This window comes from Mercenaria mercenaria, unplaced genomic scaffold, assembly GCF_021730395.1.
Source record: "Mercenaria mercenaria strain notata unplaced genomic scaffold, MADL_Memer_1 contig_3495, whole genome shotgun sequence".
Classification (NCBI taxonomy): domain Eukaryota; kingdom Metazoa; phylum Mollusca; class Bivalvia; order Venerida; family Veneridae; genus Mercenaria; species Mercenaria mercenaria.
Window position 1 is genome coordinate 37589 of NW_026461638.1, and position 22304 is coordinate 59892.

At 35.4% G+C, this 22304-nt stretch overlaps 1 protein-coding gene across 1 annotated transcript in view; it reads left to right on the forward strand.

Moving 5' to 3' along the window:
- LOC123523792 (general transcription factor IIF subunit 1-like) overlaps positions 1-21857 on the forward strand; it is a 35240-nt gene extending 13383 nt beyond the window's left edge. The window contains exons 2-12 of the mRNA XM_045301452.2: positions 4824-4985; positions 6759-6970; positions 10782-10952; positions 12131-12245; positions 13485-13563; positions 14448-14595; positions 15881-16116; positions 16897-16994; positions 17499-17589; positions 18588-18690; positions 19489-21857. Coding sequence (XP_045157387.2) covers positions 4824-4985; positions 6759-6970; positions 10782-10952; positions 12131-12245; positions 13485-13563; positions 14448-14595; positions 15881-16116; positions 16897-16994; positions 17499-17589; positions 18588-18690; positions 19489-19696 — 1623 coding nt within the window. The 3' untranslated portion in view covers positions 19697-21857. The remainder of the gene's footprint in view (positions 1-4823; positions 4986-6758; positions 6971-10781; positions 10953-12130; positions 12246-13484; positions 13564-14447; positions 14596-15880; positions 16117-16896; positions 16995-17498; positions 17590-18587; positions 18691-19488) is intronic.
- The last annotated feature ends 447 nt before the right edge of the window (positions 21858-22304 follow it).

Consider the following 22304-nt stretch of genomic DNA (forward strand, 5'->3'; position numbering starts at 1 on the left):
AGCTCGACTATTCATAGAATAGTAGAGCTATTGGACTCGCCCATGCGATGGCGTCCGCGTCCCGATTTGGTTAAGTTTTTGTATGTAAGCTGGTATCTCAGCAATCACTTGTGGGAATGGATTGAAACTTCACACACTTATTCACTGTGATAAACTGACTTACATTGCACAGGTTCCATAACTCTATTTTGCTTTTTTACAAAATTATGCCCCTTTTTTGACTTAGAAATTTTTGGTTAAGCTTTTGTATGTAAGCTGGTATCTCAGTAACCACTTGTGGGAATGGATTGAAACTTCACACACTTATTTACTGTGATAAATTGACTTACATTGCACAGGTTCCATAACTCTATTTTGCTTTTTTACAAAATTATGCCCCTTTTTCGACTTAGAATTTTTAGCTCATCTGATTTTTTGAAAAAAAATGATCAGTTATTGTCATCACTTGAGCGGTTGTCGGCGTTGGCGTCTGCGTCGGCGTTGCCTGGTTAAGTTTTATGTTTAGGTCAGCTTTTCTCCTAAACTATTAAAGCTATTGCTTTGAAACTTGGAATACTTGTTCACCATCATAAGCTGACCCTGTATAGCAAGAAACATAACTCCGTCTTGCTTTTTGCAAGATTTATGGCCCCTTTTGTACTTAGAAAATATCAGATTTCTTGGTTAAGTTTTATGTTTAGGTCAACTTTTCTCCTAAACTATCAAAGCTATTGCTTTGAAACTTGGAATACTTGTTCACCATCATAAGCAGACCCTGAACATCAAGAAACATAACTCCATCTTGCTTTTTGCAAGATTTATTGCCCCTTTTGGACTTAGAAAATCAGTTTTCTTGGTTAAGTTTTATGTTTAGGTCAGCTTTTATCCTAAACTATCAAAGCTATTGCTTTAAAACTTGCAACACTTGTTCACCATCATAAGTTGACCCTGTATAGCAAGAAACATAACTCCGTCCTGCTTTTTGCAAGATTTATGGCCCCTTTTGGACTTAGAAAATATCAGATTTCTTGGTTAAGTTTTATGTTTAGGTCAACTTTTTCTCTTAAACTATCAAAGCTATTGCTTTGAAACTTGCAACACTAAATTATGTTCACCATCATAAGCTGACCCTGTACAGCAAGCAACATAACTCCATCCTGCTTTTTACAATAATTATTGCCCCTTTTGGACTTAGAAAATCATTTTCTTGGTTGAGTATTATGTTTAAGTCAACTTTTCTCATAAACTATCAAAGCTATTGCTTTAAAACTTGCAACAGTTTTTCACCATCATAAGTGGACACTGTACATCAAGAAACATAACTCTATCCTGCTTTTTGCGAGAATGATGGCCCTTTTTAGACTTAGAAAATCATGGGTAGGACAATATTTCTATTACACAAAAAAAATCAGATGAGCGTCAGCACCCGCAAGGCGGTGCTCTTGTTTGGTTAAGGTTTTGTATGTAAGCTGGTATCTCAGTACTCACTAATTGGAATGGATTGAAACTTCACACACTTGTTCACTGTCATGATCTGACATGCACAAAGCAGGTCCCATAACTTTATTTTGCTTTTTTACAAAATTATGCCCCTTTTTCAACATAGAAATTTTTGGTTAAGTTTTTGTATGTAAACTGGTATCTCAGTATCCACTAATGGGAAAGGATTGAAACTTCACACGCTTGTTCATTGTCATGATATGACATGCAGTGCAAAGGGTCAATAACTCAAGTTCGCATTTTACAAAATTATGCCCCTTTTTCAACTTAGGAGTTTTGGGTTAAATTCTTATATGTAAGCTGGTATCTCAGTACCCACTAATGGGAGTGGATTGAAACTTCACACACTTGTCCACTGTCATGAGCTGATAAGCACTATGCAGGTTCCATAACCCTATTTTGCTTTTTTACTATATTATGCCCCTTTTTTGACAAGGCTGTTGAATAGTCGAGCGTTGCTGTCCTCCGACAGCTCTTGTTTCAATGGCGCTAGTGCAAGTCAAAAACAAACAAAAAATTTTTTGTGTGTGTTTCTGAAAACATAGGAGCAGCAAATCCGATGAACAACTTTTTAATTTGGTGAGGCCTTAACACCTTTTGCATATACCAACTAATGGCAAGCATAATATAATCAATAAAGAAATCCAACTAGATCTATTGTTATAGTTAATGTAACAACAAATACTGTGAAATCATCTAATATTGTTGGCATGAAATCTCGTTGTTCTGGCCAAAACGGCTGTTTCGTGGGGAGGTAAATTCATGGATTTTCAATTTTTGAAAAAAAAAATTTTTTTCATAATTTCCACAGGAATAGATCTAGTATATCATTTTGTTCTTACATGTGAAACCTACACATGTCAGACAGCTCTACCATGGTTACCGAATTTGCAATATAGGAGAGATCGCCGTGACGTCACGCATTAACACCTGTTTATCTGGTGGTTGGCAAAACAATTGTTTTTACATTGTTTATGTATGGGATTGGAATTTTTTTAATTTTTATTCTAACACGATCCGATTTATTTTCCTATTAAACAAAGAAGGAAGAAAACAGTGAATTATCATACAACAAATCACTGTTCTGACGTCATAATTATTACGTCATGGCGTCAAGCGGCGTAGCGGCGCGCTGGAAAAGAAACCGACTGGAAACGGGCAAATATTTAATGCATGTCATCAAGGATGTACTTTAAAATCCTTTATAACGTGTTAGAATCGAAATAATATATCTCATTTAGTGATTTGCTCTTGAATAAATCATTGCTTGTCGTTCAGATGCGTATTATTATATCACTCGGGCTACGCCCTCGTGATATAATTCCTTCGCATCTGAACTCCAAGCAATGATTTATTCAACGACAAATCACTGGATGAGATATATTATTTCTTAAATAACTTTTCCGTTTATTTAAGGATTTTAAAAATTGAAAAAGTTTTGAAATGCTTACAATTTTCATATTTTCCTATGCAATTATCTTTTTAAAATGAATTACCATTTTAAATGACATATGATTTTAATAGCGGCGTAGCGATGTTCAAACTTTTTAGAAAAACACTGTATTACTAAGTTAAGCGTTCGTAATTAATCCATTTTTTAGCTCGACTATTCGAAGAATAGTCTAGCTATTCTACTCACCCTGGCGTCGGCGTCACACCTTGGTTAAGTTTTTGCATGCAAGTACATACAGCTATCATTTAAAGGCATATAGCTTTGAAACTTATTTATTCTTTTTCTAGGTCAATTACCAACCTCACTGGGTCAAGTTCCATAACTCTAACATGTATTTTGAGCAAATTATGCCCCTTTTTGGACTTAGAAAATTCTGGTTAAAGTTTTACATGCAAGTTACTATCTCCAAAACTAATGCAGATATTGAATTGAAACTTCACATGTGTCTTTGGGGTTATAAAACTAGTTGATAGCACCAAGTCCCATAACTCTGACCTTCATTTTGGCCAAATTATGCCCCCTTTTGGACTTAGAAAATTCTGGTTAAAGTTTTACATGCAAGTTACTATCTCCAAAACTAATGCAGATTATGGAATTGAAACTTAACATGTTTCTTCGGGGTTATAAAACTAGTTGATAGCATCAAGTCCCATAACTCTGATGTGCATTTTGGTCAAATTATGTCCCCTTTCCAACTTAAAACTCTATTGATATTTAACATTTTGGGTAATAATTTCCTGCTTCTGTGACAATATTTCGAATAGTCGAGCTTGGCTGTCTTACGGACAGCTCTTGTCTTCCAAATAATAATTAAACGTTATTAATAAATTGCTTGTTTTATAACCTTTCTATTGATAAAAAAACTATTGATATAATTTGTGTTTTAAGGAAGTTTAAGCCGTTAGAAAAACATCACTGTTTACAAAAAACATGGACGCTCGGCGTCTGCCCACCCGATCTCTGTCTTATCAGTGCTAAAAATAGAAAATGCAACGGATTTGTATACAAACACGATCACTCCTATACGCCATGGGAGATTAGCGAGTGATCATGTACCAATTATATGAATTAACAACCGCGTTATCTATAGTTATACGACCCCTAATTTGCAAAACTTAATGAAACAATAATTATTAGCATTCATAATCGAAACATAAAGTTCATCACATTGATCATTTGATCGTGTTTCAAACAAGAACTAGTTATTGAACTGGTTAGTATGTTGCAAATTAAAAGAAAACTATTCTAGATTTTTACTTAATTTGTACTGGTAATAATGTCGCTTGCACAGTGGTTGAAAATGGGTAAAGACTGAGCACCCGTATGCTGAAAGATTGATACAAAGGCAAAACAACTGGCAACAATTTACTTTAAAAAATTAAAGGTATAACCTCCAGATTGTATGACAATAAAAAAAGAGAAAATTTTCCGATATTAGAAAATTATTGCTATATTTTTTAAGATGCCTTGAAACTTAGTAACTGACAGAATATAATATAATCTTATGGAAACACATAAGAATTAGTTTGATTTACTAAATTTTCAATTGAAAAGTGTTGGTAACACTGAGGGTATCGGGGGTAAATTGCCTTGATTATAAAGGGATCTATTTAACAACCCCTAGGTAGGTATTCCTCTATAATGTATAGGAAAATTTTTATTGCTGTAGCGGCCCAAGTTTGATTACCGACTCGGTCATCGTTTTTTCTTGATTTGACATTTAAAGAGGCCAGAGCCGTGCATTGCAAAGTAGGCCTGCTAGAAATAGAAACTGTAGTGGAATGATATAGCGGACGGGGTGCTTCAAAAACTTCCGTATGTTACGCAATAAACTGGGAAACATTATGTCCAAATTATGTTCTACATGTCTATTTTACTATGATTATTTCAGCCTGTGGCAGGAGCTGGAGCTGCAAAACCTGGCGCAGCATCTGCAAGCAGTCAGTCCACAACTCAGGAATATGTTGTGAGAGTTTCAAACAACACTTCCAAGAAGCACAGTATGATCAAGTTCTCCACTGGAACTGAAGTTGACTTCCTCAAACTCACAAATGTAAGTGTTTATCTGTTGTTTAAATTGCAAATGAATACCCTCATTGTTGTAGGGTTGAGGCCCTGTTTTGGGTGTTTTGGATTCTTTCATGAAGCCATCAAGCTGGCGTACAGATCGTCTGTGGTTCTACCCAGGAATCCGCCCATGCTTCAAATTCTGCCATGAGGGGCATCTGGTATCTTCATTTACCATGAGAAGCTGCAGAGCTTTGTTTACTAAGAGAGAAAGGGCATGGGCTTTTAAATATTTTGGAGGGGAATTGGCAAAGTCAGTGGAATAAAAATCCTAATAAAAAAGCAATTTAAGGGGAAAACTGTGATTTTAAAGACATTTTCAGAGGGGAAGAAGCCAGTAAATGGCCCCTGTTATTGAAGAAAAATGCCCAGAGCTTTTTTTTACTAAGAGAGAAAGGGCATGGGCTTACTAATAGTTGGGAGGGGGATATAGCATTGTATTTTGGCAAGGGGAATAAATATCCTAATGAATAGTAAATTTAAGGGGAAAATTTTCAGAGGGGAAGAAGCCAATAAATGGACTCTGTTATTGAAAAAAAAATGCCCAGAGCCAGAAAGTCAACATAAAACTTATAATTTTGTTAGTGTGACAACTCAACAAAAACAAAGAAGAAACAATAAGCAAATTAATAGCTGGGGTCAATATCTGGAGACATACTAGCCTAAGGTTATCAAACTTTCATAGCATGATTGTCTGTTGTCAGCAGATGACTGTTCTCATCAGTTTCAAAGGTCAAGGTCAAAGCATACTTGAGGCTGAAAATTTAACAACTAAATACCTCTGACGGTCCATCATGGGGAGGTGGGGGTGGGGGAAGGGGTGGTGTTACAAATAAATTTCATATAGTTCAAATGTGGACATGCAAGCTGAATGCAATTTTTAGCTCATCTGATTTTTTGAAAAAAAAAATGATGAGTTATTGTCATCACTTGATCGGTGTCGGCGTCGGTGTCGGCGTTGCCTGGTTAAGTTTTATGTTTAGGTCAGCTTTTCTCCTAAACTATCAAAGCTATTGCTTTGAAACTTGGAACACTTGTTCACCATCATAAGCTGACCCTGTACAGCAAGAAACATAACTCCATCCTGCTTTTTGCAAGATTTATGGCCCCTTTTGGACTTAGAAAATATCAGATTTCTTGGTTAAGTTTTATGTTTAGGTCAACCTTTTCTCTTAAACTATCAAAGCTATTGCTTTGAAACTTGCAACACTTGTTGACCATCATAAGCTAACCCTGTACAGCAAGAAACATAACTCCATCCTGCTTTTTGCAATAATTATTGCCCCTTTTGGACATAGAATATCAGTTTTCTTGGTTGAGTATTATGTTTAAGTCAGCTTTTCTCCTAAACTATCAAAGCTATTGCTTTATAACTTGCAACAGTTTTTCACCATTTTAAGCGGACACTTTACATCAAGAAACATAACTCTGTCCTGCTTTTTGCAAGAATGATGGCCCTTTTTAGACTTAGAAAATCATGTGTAGGACAATATTTCTATTATACAAAAAAATCAGATGAGCGTCAGCACCCGCAAGGCGGTGCTCTTGTTTGAGATGTTTCTGAATTATACCTTATTTATACATACTTGTATGATTACTATTCAGTTAACATCTTTGATAAGTTTTTAAGTTTGTCTCATTGCATGCTTATCAACTTCAGGTACATCATGTAAGATAGAGTAAAATTAAACAAATTGGAACAAAAAGACTATTATTTTAGCATTTTATGGTTCAAAGAAGTTAATATGTAAATTTTCAGACTACTGTGAGAATGGAAAGGGAAAACAATTTGAGAGAATATAAAACTGCCCATAATTTAGACATGATGCCGAAATTTGGTGCTGGAAGTGAGTATGGCCGTGAACAGAAGGAGGAGGCTAGAAGAAAAAAGTTTGGAATAAATATCAAGAAATATAATCCTGATGCACAGCCATGGCTAATGAAAGTTGGAAAAGGCAAAGATGCTAAAAGGTATGTACTCTTCATAGGGATTATGATTTTCACAATTTTAGAAAATGGATGATTTAAGATAGGGAAACCTCTTATACAGTTATAGGCATTTACTGATACCACTTTTATATCCTATAATTGAGCTGAAATGTATTATTTTTAGGGATGGGAACGAATACTGAAATCAATATTCGAATATTCGGTTTGCCATATTTGAATATATTTGAATATTCCGTTTGTTTTAATGGAAGCTTTAAATTCTTATTATTTAAGTGATTGGTATATAACAATGTATTCATTTGTTTAAAGCGTGGATCAACGTACGTAAGGCCAAATCAATCATGTGTTATTTCTTGATTTTATTATAAAATACTTCAAAATTTAATTCGAATACGGCTGATTGCGGATGAAAACCGATTCTGCGGATGGTCTGAAACGTCGTACAAAATATTGTAAAAAGATCGACAATATCTACAAGTTTGGTATTGTTTTCGAAAAAAAAAAATCTACAACTTGTTGCATAAAACAGGCGCCAATAAAAATGAACAAAAGATAAAAAGATATCACATTTACGCCTAATATAAACTGTTAATCCGTAGCGATAACCCCAGGTTGATTGCATTGCATTGCAATTTTCTTGTTAATTGGACATTTTTTGACATGCATCTGACACATTGATGCCTGTTGCAAACTGTTAATCTGTAACGATGGCCCCTGCCAAATATGCATTGCTATTTTCTTGTTAATTTGACATCTTTTGATACACGATAAACAAACATGAAATGGTTTTATTCTGTAGAATTAGCATGCTCATATTGCCCAAAATCAGTGATACTTATTTTGAAAAAAAAATATACAATAATTTACGAATATTCGAATTTGATTTTCATATTCGAATATTCGACCGATTTTCGAATCTTCGTTCCCATCCCTAATTATTTTACACTGAATCAGAGAAATTTCTCTCAGCCTATATTAAATATGCTTGATAATGGCTGATGTTTAGACCAAGGCATGTATTATCAATGTTCTAAGTCCAAAATTTAGATATGGACATAAAATCACTAGAAAAAAAATCAAATTGCTGCAACTTCTTTTGATAGAGTAGCTGTTTAGCTGAAACTTTGCACAGTTTTTTTAGCTAGACTATACGAAGTATATGGAGAGCTATCCTACTCACCCCAGCGTCGGCGTCTTTCCGCGTCCCCCACCTTGGTTAAAGGTTTTTTTTACACTTTCTCTTTTTTCTCCTTATCTCTGTAATTACTTGATGGATTTGCTTTAAACTTAAAATAGTTATTCCTCATCATCTCCCACATCATGTGGCACAAGGGCCATAACTCTCACACCAATATTTCATGAATTATCCCTCCTTTTTACTTAGAAAATCAGGTTAAAGTGTTGATGCACTTTCACTCGATCTCAGTTATTCCTAAATGGATTTGATTCAAACTGAAAGTAGCTGTTCCACATCATCTCCCACATCATATGACACAAGACCCATAACTCTGGTACCAATATTTAATGAATTATCCCCCCTTTTACTTAGAATTTCAGGTTAAAGTTTTGATGCACTTCCACTATATCTCAGTTATTTCTAAATGGATTTGATTCAAACTTAAAATAGTTGTTCAACATCATCACTCACATCATATGACATAAGGGCCATAACTCTTGCACCAGTATTTCATGAAACTGAAAGTATCTGTTCCACATCATCTCCCACATCATATGACACAAGACCCATAACTCTGGTACCAATATTTAATGAATTATCCCCCCTTTTACTTAGAAAATCAGGTTAAAGTTTTGATGCACTTTCACTATATCTCAGTTATTACTAAATGGATTTGATTCAAACTTAAAACAGTTGTTCAACATCATCACTCACATCATATGACACAAGGGTCATAACTCTTGCACCAATATTTCATGAATTATCCCCCCTTTTTACTTAGAATTTCAGGTTAAAGTTTTGATACACTTTCACTCTATCTCAGTTATTACTAAATGGATTTGATTCAAACTTAAAATAGTTGTTCCACCTTATCACCCACATCATATGACACAAGGTGCATAACTCTGGCACCAATTTTTCATGAATTATGCCCCCTTTTACTTAGAATTTAAGGTTAATTTTGATGCATTTTCACTATATCTCAGTTATTATGAAATGCATTTGATTCAAACTTGAAATAGTTGTTCCACATCATCACCCACATCATATGACACAAGGTGCATAACTCTTGCACCAATATTTTATGAATTATGCCCCCTTTTTGCTTAGAATTATACTTTTATAGTGTTTTGATACATTTTATCTTTACATCTCTTATTACTTAATATTTTTGACACAGACTCAAGCTATTGTGCAATATCTTCATCCACCATTAGAGTCATTAAACACTCCAGTGACAGCTCCAGTTTCTTCAGACGTGCCCAGTTTCACTATCCAGCATTGAAATAGTCGAGCGCACTGTCTCCTGTGACAGCTCTTGTTTAGTATACATTCTTGCCTAGTTTCATGGAAAACCATTTATGATGTACAAATTTTGGTTAAACAGTATGAATTTTAACAACATAATAAATCAAAGACTGGGAGCAGAATAAACAATTGTTTATCTGACTTTAATAAAAAAATCACAAATTCATAGCACATATTCATAGCACATAATATACATACAAACTATGAACGTAATTATAGTTTATACCCCCACAAAAGGAAGTTTGGTGGGTATATACCGTATATAGGAGTGAGCTTGTCGGTCGGTCTGTCAGTCGGTTGTTGGTTTTCATGGTTTCCGGACAATAACTCATGAAAGGCTTGGCAGATTTAAATAATTTTTGGTACACAGGTGTAACATTATAAAATACAGGTCAAGTTTGACTTTGAGGTCAGTAGGTCAAAGATCAAGGTCACAATGACCCGGAACAGTTTAACTTTTTCCGGATGATAACTTGAGAAAGCTTGGGCCAAGGATAATAAGTTTTGGTACACAGGAGTAACATCATAAAATACAGGTCAAGTTCGACTTTGAGGTCAGTAGGTCAAAGGTCCAGGTCACAATGACCCGGAACAGTTAAACGGTTTTCGGATGGTAACTTGAGAACGCTTAGGCCAAGGATCATAAATTTTGGTACACAGGTATAACATCATGAAATACTGGTCAGGTTCGACTTTGAGGTCAGTAGGTCAAAGGTCAAGGTCACAATGACCCGGAACAGTTAAACCATTTCCGGACGATAACTTGAGAATGCTTGGGCCTAGGAACATGAAACTTAATAGGGAGGTTGATCATGACCAGCAGATGACCCCTATTGATTTTGAGGTTCGACTTTGACATTGGCTTACTTCTGTGACAAGGCCATATTGTGGGGGTATAATTCGTCACTCCTATGACAGCTCTAGTTAAGAAATGCTTTTGCATTTAGTTTTTAGCTCAACTATTCAGAGAATAGGTAGAGCTATTGGACTCACACTTGCGTCGACAGCTCTAGTTAAGAAATGCTTTTGCATTTGGTTTTTAGCTCAACTATTCAGAGAATAGGTACAGCTATTGGACTCACACTTGCGTCGGCATAGTAAGCTAGTATCTTAGTAACCACTTATGGAAATGGATTGAGACTTCACACACTTATTCACTGTGATAAATTGACTTACATTGCACAGGTCCCATAACTTTATTTTGCTTTTTTACAAAATCATGCCCCGTTTTCAACTTTCATATTCATTCAATTGACAAGGCTTTTGAATAGTTGAGCGTTGCTGTCCTATGACAGCTGTTGTTGTTCCAGGTCTCCTTATATGAATACTTATGAATATTATTTACAGATTTAAAGGTGTGAGGGAAGGAACGATCACACAGAATACATCATATTATATATTCACACAAAGTCCAGATGGAGCATTCGATGCCTTCCCTATAGAAGAATGGTACAACTTCCAACCTGTAGTTCAGTATAAATATCTCAACTCGGAGGAGGCAGAGGAGGAATTTCTAAAGTAATTAGTTGTTTGTTTGTATGTACATGTATGTTTGTACAGGTCCCATTCATTAAATCTATCCACTATGGTATGGTATAGGTACTCATCTACAATATGATTTTGTATAAAGCTGTCCGTTAGAATGTCAAATAAGCTCTACAAACAGCTTGACTGGGCTATTTTTATACATGTTTGGATGTTAATTTATGTGTAGGGGGTTTTGGCTAGGAAGGTGCGTGACCAGAAGGCATTGAAAAACTGGCGGTTAAAACAGATTGTTTCTGATTCTGTCCATATTGGGGTAACATTTAAGTATTTTTTTGTAATAGGTTTGAGAATGGTAACACCCTTACTACACAAATAATCCTTGTAAAATGTATGACAAAACTCAGCTGTTGTCATGATATGCCTACCAAGTTATGTAAATGTTTATATATTTGAATAAGTACGGTAGACAAAATATTCATATAAGATTCTTTCACTGGTTGTAGGTGCAGATGGGAATTTCCGGTCTTGAGGGTAACTGTTTAGGCGGTTACGAGGCTCCAGCCGAGTAACCGCGTAAACAGTTACCTGAGAGCCGGATATTCCCATCTGCACCTACAGTCATTGATAGAATCTTTTTCTTGCATACCATATTAAACAAAGCAGAGTAAAAAATAAATTAAAACAAATGATTTTCTTATAGCACTTTTTTCTTATAGTAGCGTATTAATAAAGCGCGGGAACTTTACGTCCGTAAAGAGGAAGTACGTCATGATGTTACAGAGACGAAAACAACGTAAGAGTTCCGGTTTTATTTTATCATCTGCAATGAAACGTTATGTTATTTCCTTAAAATAACGTTTGTTGAATCGAGAAATATGTTATAAGGAACAAAGAGGAACTACCAAGGTATTTAGTTTTTATCCCGTTTCACGAAAAACATTATTATTACTACACATACCTTCTGTACATTTGTAGTTCGTTATACGTCATTTACAGCACGAGAGTCATCTTACACCCCGGGGTGTAAGATGGAGTTTTCCAGCACCGGTGAAATCACCAGAAATCCCCGTCTGGTATGCAAGAAATTTATGATATGAAATGCTGCAGAGGGGACATCCTGAATTGTTTATATATTAATTACCAGTAAGCCAGTGCATCTATATAATATTACGTGTGATCTGTGTACCTGTTTGTATTTTTATCTGTAGGCGGGACAAGAGGATGAACATGTTTTCCATTATGAAGAGGATAAAGAAAGACGATGATACCGCAGATCCTGATGCTGATGAGAAGAAAGTCAAGAAAAAGAAAGATAGGAGTTTGGTAAGACAGACTATGGGATAGGGTTTGCAAGAATTCTATTTCTCTAAATTTGTGATACTTTAGAATGCTTGAAAAAGAAATATTGTTAGTATTAATGTTGTGTTTTTTTTTTTTTTTGCCCCCCCCCCCATTTTTTTTTTGTGGGGGGGAGGTACTTAGACTTGCCCTTGTCCGTCTGTCTGAATTTGTGTTGTGTTGTTTTTAATTGGGATTTCTTACAGCCACAATCGAGTGATGGCCCTAGACTTAGTCAAAAATATGTTTGTGCTGCATGTATCTCAAAAAGTATTTGACCTAGGATTTTGAAACATTATAGGAGTATTATTCAGTGTGTACATGGGGTTTTGTTTGAGATTTCACTTAGTCTGACCAGGGCTATGGCCCTTGATTTAGTCAAAAATGTGCTTAAAAGGACATAAAAGTTACATCTCAAAAAGTATTTGTCTTAAGAGTTGTAAAACATTACAGTTTATGTATTGTTATATAGCATTAGAAGTTGTGCACCTGGTTTGTTTGGGACTTCACTCAGCCAGAGTTATTGTCCTTTTCTTAGTTAAAATTACACATGAAATACTTAAAAGTGTATGTTGAGGTTATCTTAACCTTTATCCTGCTAAATTTCTAAAATGGACTGGTCCATCATTCAATTTGGTCAGTACCACTGATAATTCAAAGGGGTGTTCACTGAAAATATACTAACTGAATAGTGAACAGTGCAGACCATGATCTGTGCAGGCTGATCTTGGTCTGCACTGGTCGTTAAGGCAAAATCAGTTACCGCCAGCAGGCTGATCTTGGTCTGCACTGGTCGTTAAGGCAAAATCACTTACCGCCAGCAGGCTGAAGGTTAAAAGACATTTCACCTAGAATCATGAAACCATGAACAGTGACAGGATGTGGGGCACCAATGTCCTATGGACACACATTTACCTGTTTCTAATATTAGGCTTGACAGATTTAAATAGGTGTAACATCATAAAATACAGGTCAAGTTCGACTTTGGCTACAAACCACCAATTTTTTGACGTAGTTATGGCCCCTTTCCAACTTAAAATTTGCCATACTTCTGTGACAAGGCCGTATTGTGGGGGTATTATTCGTCACTCCAGTGACAGTTCAAGTTTGTGTCTGGTTTTGTTTTTTTTGCAAGTTATACATTCTCAGAAGTAGCATTATGTTCATGTAGTGTGAGCAGATTTTAACATAAGCATGTGTTGAAACACAGGAATATTGTTACAGATATTGACTGACATGGAGGAATGGGGTTTCGATGAAGATGATGATGACGATGATGATGATGATGACGACGAAGAGGGAGGTATAAATCAGTTACTATTTATAGCTTATCATTTTGCAGTTAAGGTAGTGGAAGGTAACGATAGTCGGCAAATCTCTATATGGGATTTCAACATTTTCCGGTTTTTTTTTATGGAAAGCACTTTGAGCTACAGATTCAACTGAAGAATGTTTTACAACCTAACAAAAATATGTAATCGCATGTCAGTACTCATCAACTACTTTAAAGGTTTCTCTGATTTTCATACCTGGTGTGACAGTGACTAGAGTCTTTTTAATTAAGTGCTGTTTAATTTTAAAGGCACTTTTCATATTTATGTCAAATATTTCAAAATTCAGGAAGTACTTTGATTTGTTAGTGTTTGCAAATAAAAAAAGTCCATACAGAGAGTTCTAGGCAGTGTTTGGTTATAAACCATATATCTAATCTGTAAGATATTCAGGAAAACTCCCAAAAACTTTAGCCACAAAGTAAAATACAGGTATTGATGAAATAGTTTCCAGTTTATACCATGGCTTTAATAATACATTTTAACATAAGTAAGTACAGTTCATCACAATGGAAAATGTTTACAAAGATTTGCACTTTATATATACTTTGTATTATGTTTCTAAATTCTCAACAGACATGTTCATATGTTATGAAAACAATGATATTCTGATGTTAACCTATAGGTCAGTCCCTTTAACTGTATTGTAAAGGTATTCTGATTTATACCCACTATTAGACATAAGTTTGAAGGCCAGTCTAAAAATTCCATGTTTGGTTGTTTCTGTGCACAGTCTGGAAATCAACCAATGGTAATGATGTATTCTTAGACTGGTCTCCAAAAACAGTTTTACAACCTAAGACCCAGTGTTTTTTGTTGAGGTTTGCTTGTCACAGTCTGACATATGTGCTTACAGAGAAAAAGCCAAAGAAGAAAGAAAAGAAAGATACAAAGAAGAAAGGAAGGAAGGTTGCAAAACTAAATGACAATGACGAGGCTGTAGAAGATAGTGACGAGGGAGATTTTGATGACAGAGAACTAGATTATATTTCAGATTCTGGAAGGTAGGTTATTATAGTGTTGACGGTTTAAAGGTTAGCAAAGTTTGATGTCTTGAGGAGATAATTATGCATACATGAGAAAATGATGGCTGAATGCTGTAAATCTTCTGTTTAGGTTATCTGTGAATTGTGTGCGCAAAATTTTAGAACTTATTTGAAGATTTAAGCACAAGGTTGAAGGGTATTGCCTTCCTGTATTTTGAGTAATTAATTCTAAACACCTTTTCTGGTAGCTTGATATAAAAGTTGTCTATTTGGATAATACTTACATCATTTATAAACATAAGGTACAATGCTGTATGAGCCTAGAAGATAATCAATCCCCCGCCACAAGTGGTGGGGGGGTTACAGGAATGGTCTCCGTCCGTCGGTAACAATTGTGTCCGCTCCATATAACTTAAACCTCTTGAAGGATTTACATGAAACTTGGGTCAAATGATCACCACATCAGGATGATGTGCAGAACTCATGAGTCAGCCATGTTGGCTCAAGGTCAAGGTCACAACTCAAGGTCAAAGGTTTGAGCCTTCCATTTTATATCTGCTCTGTTTCTCCTAAACCCCTTGAGGAATTTTCATGAAACTTGGGTCAAATGATCAACTCATCAAGATGATGTGCAGAACTCATGAGTCAGCCATGTCAACTCAAGGTCAAGGTCACAAATCAAGGTCAAAGGTTTGAGCCTTCCATTTTGTGTCCGCTTTGTATCTCCTTAACCCCTTGAAGGATTTTAATATGACTTGGCTGTAATATACCCCTTATGAAGACAATATACAGAACTCAAAATTCACCCAGGCCAGCTCAAGGTAAAGGTCACAACTCAAATGTTAATGCTTCCACCCAATACCATCAACCCAACAGTGGCGGGGGATATAGGTGTCTTTCAGACTGCCTTGTTATTTTTGAGTCAGCTTTTTTCAGGTAGTTGAAAAGTATAATGAAATTGGGATATCTCGATTTGAAAAAATCAGAAATATTTGATGATTCAGATACATTTGTCTGAAGTTGTTTTCTAGTGTTCACAATATATATCTAGGCTTAACTTAATGAAAACCATTTCCACTTTTGACTTAGTAATAACCATTTAAGGACAGGTAATGACATTCAGCAATTTCTGTGTGATTACATATTCTTGTATGCTATTTTGTCATCCTTTAGCCATAAAAGAAAATTTGCTTCTTGATGTTTATAACTCTTGAAGAATGCCAAATTCGGTAATGGAGAATATGGAAAGGAACCAAAATTTTCATCATTAGTGGTCAATTACCTTAGCAAATCTGTTTTTCAGTGAATCAGAACTAGATGAGAAAGAGAAAGATGCCAAGTACGATACACAGGGTGTAGATCAGGAACGTGGACTGAAGAAACTGATCGACTCGGAGGAAGAGAGCAGTGAGGAGGAGGGAGAAAATAAAGAAGAAGAGGAGAACGAGGAGGGAGAGGCTGACGAGGGAGGGGGAGAGGGAGGTGGTGGCGGCAAAGAGAAAAAAGTGAAGAAAGAAAAGAAGGAGAAAAGTAAAGATGGTAAGGACTTGAATGATCCAGATTGTTTAGTTTGGACAGCTTTTCAGGATTGCAGGGTTGTCATTTAACTTTACTAGTGTTATCTATTCTCTGTTAGTAATTGGCAACTTGTTCACATAAATCAAACGTGAAGGAGAAACGAACTTAGACATGTCGTCTTCATTCAGTCATCACTGAAAACATATGTATACAACCATCTGATTGGAAATTTTGTGTTTACCTGGTTGGCAAATCTGTTTTTGGCTTAAGTATATTTAGGATGATTCATTTTCAAAGAGAAGAATATGGAAAGAAAACCTCAAGAAATATATATGGCTTTATGAGTTAGTTGTTTGTTTGATCTTTTGAATATTGTTTTCATCTTAAACATATGATGTAGGTTATTATATGTGGCAGACATACTGTTATTGTATTTGGTCCACTGCACATCATTAATTCACCAATGCAGTTTTACTGGCTGGGAAATGACATGCATTGATTTATTCATTCACAAATTTCTCTTCTTTGAATAGCATAGCCTGAGCCATACACCAATGCCCAGTGTGGCTGTTAGAGAAATATCAGATTTTTATTTGTTACATATATATGTCTATTCATAAACAGGACACAACCATATGTGTGACTTTGTTATACTGGGATGATAAGAACAGTAACTCTATAGACAGCAGAGATTCTCATATAGATAATTAACCCATATAATGCTGTTCATTGTGCATGTAGTACCATGTATATTGTTGTTGAAGTGATATTGTCAGATGTCAACATGTTTATGTTTTTAAGGTGGAGATGAAAGTGACAGTAGCAGTTCCTCCTCAGACAGCGAGGACTCGGATATAGACAAGAATGAGGATAAGTTCTCATCTGTTCTCTTTATGCAAGTATGTAACAACGTTTGACTTACTTTTCATGTTTACAATCCTCGGGCGGGGCGTATGTTCTCCCTGACTATTTGATAAACGACATTGTGTCTGAAATCATTAGTCCTCCACCTCTGATAATTCATGTGGGGAAGTTGGCAGTTACTTGCGGAGAACAGGTTTGTACTGGTACAGAACCCAGGAACACTGGTTAGGTTAACTGCCCGCCGTTACATGACTGAAATACTGTTGAAAAACGGCGTTAAACCCAAAACAAACAAACAAATTTTCATGTTTACATTTAGCTTCTACACTAGAAATAGATTTTTTGCTTTGATTATGTTTAGGTCCCCACTTGCACTAATCAAAACCTTTCTACATGTTCTTGAAAAGTTGTGTCAAATGTGCTTGCAAATGTTTTGGAAAATTTTAAACTTAAAAAAGTTTGTAATAGTCTCATCTGAATTTCTGCATGCAAAGTAAATCAGTTCTGCACAAGAAGAACATGTTACATAAACTTTTCAGAAAAGGAAAGGTGGATCAAGATCTAACACTCCAACATTTGACAAATCAGCTGATAGTAAGGTAGATGTCAAGACAGAGGTCAAATCAGATGGTAAGTTTTATGATAGTTACTTGGAAATATATTTCTATACGTTTGATTTGTACAATTACTTTGCAGTGATAAAACAGCTTGGAGTTATATTAATGGTTTTCAAAGACAATGTTTTCAGCTTCTGCTACTATTTAGTTTAGCCTCCCACTGTGAGTATAAGCCCTTCCCCAACACCTCTTACAGCTCTGTCTGTCCATCTATCCGTCTGCTTGTAATAACTAGAGAATGCTTTGTCTCACAATGGTCAGACTTCATGGGATGATTGCCTATGCTCACTAAATGACCTCTAGTATTTTGTGGTGCATAGGTCAAAGGTCAAGGTCATAGTGACCTTAACACTGGAAACAGTTTTCACTAACTAAAGAACACTTTGACCTGCAGTTGTCAAGTTTCATAGACAGATTGCTTGTGGTCAGTAGGTGACCCCTATTGTTCTGTAGTTAGGAGTTCAAATGTCAAGGTCACAGTGATCTTTAGACCGAAAACTGCTTCCTGCTTAGGTCTACAGTTTTCAAACTTCATAGGAATATTGCTTATGGTCAGTGGATGACCCCAATTGTTTTAGGGATCAGTAGGTCAAGGTCACAGTGACCTCAAGACTGAATTTGCTCAATAAGTAAGGAATGCTTTGTCCTACAATAATCAAACTTTGTAGGAGGATTGCCTTTGGTCAGTAGATGACCCATTTTGTTTTGGGGGTCAGTAGTTCAAAGGGCAAGATTACAGTGATCTCCATACTGAAAATGGGACAAGCCATCATAGGGGGCATACATGTTTTACAAAAAGCTTTTTCTTTAAAGGGTGTATTGTTAAAAACCTTTTGTCATGAATATCTGATTAAAGATATTTTCTTTGAATGTTTAAAGAGTCTGATGATTTTTTTATTGATAATTTATTGCCCATCATCCATATGAAGATAAGTAAATCTTAAAGTTGCTGTGTCATGCACCATGATATTTTAGGAGCTGATTTTAAGGCTGGAATACCTGACATTACAGGTGTAAAGAGGAAGATGGAGGGTGAAGATACGACAGACTCACAGAAGAAACCTAGAACTGAATCTCCCGTTGTGCCGTCTGCTTCCAGCGCATCATTGTCTAGGTACGTAGATATCTTTCACTTGCTAACAGTGATTTCCCAATGTGCCGTCTGCTTCCAGTAAAATCATTGTTTAGGTATGTAGATATTGCCTGAAGCATTTACTTGGTAAAAGATATTTTGATCTTACAAGTATCCTGTATTTATTTATTCCTTTAGAACAAGATTGCCATTTGCAGTTTAAGGAGATTATTTTGAAAATTGTACTTCACAAAATGTATAGAGTATCAATCGTTCTTGTCAGGTCTGCAGAAATATTTATAATCACTCTTTTAAGTCTGTCAACATTTTACCTGTCACCAAAATAGTTAAAACTGGAACAATTGAACTATGAGAAACACTGACATAAAGAAAGTATAATCAAGTTGCTATGGCATGATTTGATTATTTGCCCCAGTGTCAAATTGTATAGATTTACAGTAGTCTTTGGACTTGAAATACACCTTTTATATCCATCAGTACAAAGTATAATTATGTTTAAGGAATGTTCAAATTTATAAAGTACTATATTTAATTGTTCACCATGGTATGACTACCTGCACAGATGGAGGTCAAAGGTCAAGAAAGCTTTATTTGGTATCTTATTTCACTGGAAGATTTTTTTATAAAACAGACATTAATTGTTGACAAAATTATGTCTTGTCAATATGCAGAATGCACAGTCCAGGCCTCTGGATCCAGTCAGTGTCACACATTGATGTCAAAGGTAATGATTTCCCTGTCTCAAAGTGATGATGGGAGATATTAATCACATTCAGTGATAGCTCTAGTTTTTATGGTCATCGTGTTGTATATTTACAGTGGTGAGATAACGGAGGAAGCTATCAGACGGTATCTGTCTCGTAAACCCATGACAGCTAAAGAACTTGTACAGAAATTCAAATCAAAGAAACCGCAGATGTCAAAAGATCAGATGACTCAACGTATCGGACAGTTATTGAAGAAAATCAATCCGGAGAGAAAATATGTGAACAATGTGTTGTATTTATCTTTAAAGAAATCAGATTGATGATGTCTTCATTTCATAATGCCTACTGTTTAGTACTGGTTGTATAAAAAGGTGAATTTGATTGAAAGATATCTCAGGGATATCTATAAATGACTGGTTGCTGTATCTAGTTTGAGTTGTGTTGTAGGCTATTTCCAATTAACTAAATGAGGCACTGTACTTTTTTTTACAGTAATATTAACTTGTGGCATATATTGGTTGATTGGAACAGCTTGTTATTGAGATATTGAGAAGTATCATGTTTGATGGAGGTTTATTTTCAACATTTAGCCTGCTAAATTCCGAAAATGGACTGGTCTATCATTCAATTTGGGCAATACCATTTATTATTGGAAGGGATTTTCACAGAAAATTTACTGACTGAATAGTGAACAGTGCAGAAGATGATCCATGCTAGTAGGTTAAAGGTTAAAATGGTTAATATTGGGAATTTATAATTTGAGCGTGACATAATTGCTCGGCATTGCTCAGGGAGGCAAACACATATACGTGTATATTGAGTACAGAATGTGGATTTTGAATCCTGATTTTTGTTTCTGATCTCGCGATATTACTGATTATTGGAATACTAAATGTCTACTTGAACATGTTTATAAACATTTAAGTATGTACGACCCACCACATAGAGTCAGTGGATCTGATGGAATGAGAATTGGTCAAACAGTTGATTATTTCTTGCCTAGCTATTTAACATTTTAATATATCACCTACATGTAGTTTTAAAAAGTCTGTAAGTGTACTGAATGTGTGAAAGATATTCATTTAATCATTTTGTAGGCCTTAAAGGCCTTCATCATTACATGTGTTTACTCTAGGTCATTTTTGTACCCCCAGACAACAAAGTTGTAAGGGTGGGTATACTGGTTTCAGGTTGTCTGTCCCTCTGTCTGTTCATAGACACAATTTTGTGCACACCATATCTCCTCATCTCCTTGACAGAATTTAATGAAACTTCATACAAGTGATCAGTAACAACAGTAGTTGTGCATAGTGCATGTTAGTTTCTTTAGGAGAAAAAAATTCACAGAGTAACAAGACTTTGTTTTTTGTTACTATACTATATATTTTGAGTCTGCATATGCAATCTTGTGTGCACCAACTCTCCTCATCCCCTTGACACAATTTAATGAAACCTCACACAAGTGATCAGTAACAACAGTAGTTGTGCATGGTGCATGTTAGTTTCTTTCGGAAATTTTTTTTTGCAGAGTTAAGGGACTTTGTTTTTTGTTACTAAACTATATGCATAGTTTGTGCATATGCAATCTTTTCATGCCTAATCTCCTGAACCCATGACACAATTGAATGAAACTTAACAAAAATGATCAGTAGTAACCCTAGTTGTGCATGGTGCATGTTAGGTTCTTTCAGAAAAAAATTCTGCAAAGTAATGGGACTTTGTTTTTTGTTAATAAACTATATACATACAGTCTGCATGTGCAATCTTGTGCATGCCTAATCTCCCGAACCCTTGCACACAATTTAATGAAACTTCACACAAGTAACAACCTTAGTTGTGGATGGTGCATGTTATGTTCTTTTAGATAAATATTCCGCAGAGTTATGGGTCTTTGTTTTTTGTTACTATACTATATACATAAAATTATGGTCTATGTACATATAATCCACATAATAAAGCAAACTTATGTGTGTCAAATTGCAATGTACTGTGTCAATGCATGCGGGGGGTACATTCATCACCTTCAGTGATAGCTTTAGTTAAATTTTGTTATGTTGTAAACTAAAGCAGAACATGCTGCTAGAAATCAGTTAGTGCTGCAGATAATGTGAATTTATGGTTTGATTTAATTTAGTGGAATAAAAAGTGTTTTAAATCTACAGAAGAACTTGTCAAACTACTGCATTATATTGTTGTCATTGTTTTTAAATAGTTCTGTGCTATTGAAAAGTAAAATAGATTATTTTCTGTAAAGTTACAAGTTATGCAGTCAAAACATCAAAAGATCTTAAACTTTGATGAATGCTTTTTTTCTGTTCCTGTACAGTCAAAGTTGCTTTACAAGTAAGAGGGCAACTTTTGCCTCCGTCTGGTTCTTTCAAAATGATGGGTACTGATGTAACATGCATTATTGTTGAAATATGAGAAGTGCAAGTTTTGTGCAATAAATCACAAAAGTAAATATTAAAAACAGCAAGAGTTTGTGTGTTTTGCTTTTTCAGATATTTAGCTCGACTATTCGAAGAATAGAGGAGCTATCCTACTTGTCACGGCGTCGGCGTGAGTGTCACACAAATGTTAAAGTTTGTGTACCATCCGAAATATTTTCAAAGTCCATTGAGATATTGCTTTCATATTTTGCATACTTGTTTACCATCATGACCCCAGTCTGTAAAAAGGAGGAGGCAACTCTATCAAGCATTTTGACTGAATTATGGCCCCTTTTCAACTTAGAATGAATGTTAAAGTTTGCGTACCACCCCAAATATTTTCATAGTCCATTGAGATATTGCTTTCATATTTTGCATACTTGTTTACCATCATGACCCCAGTCTGTAAAAAGGAGGAGGCAACTCTATCAAGCATTTTGACTGAATTATGGCCCCTTTTCAACTTAGAATGAATGTTAAAGTTTGCATACCACCCCAA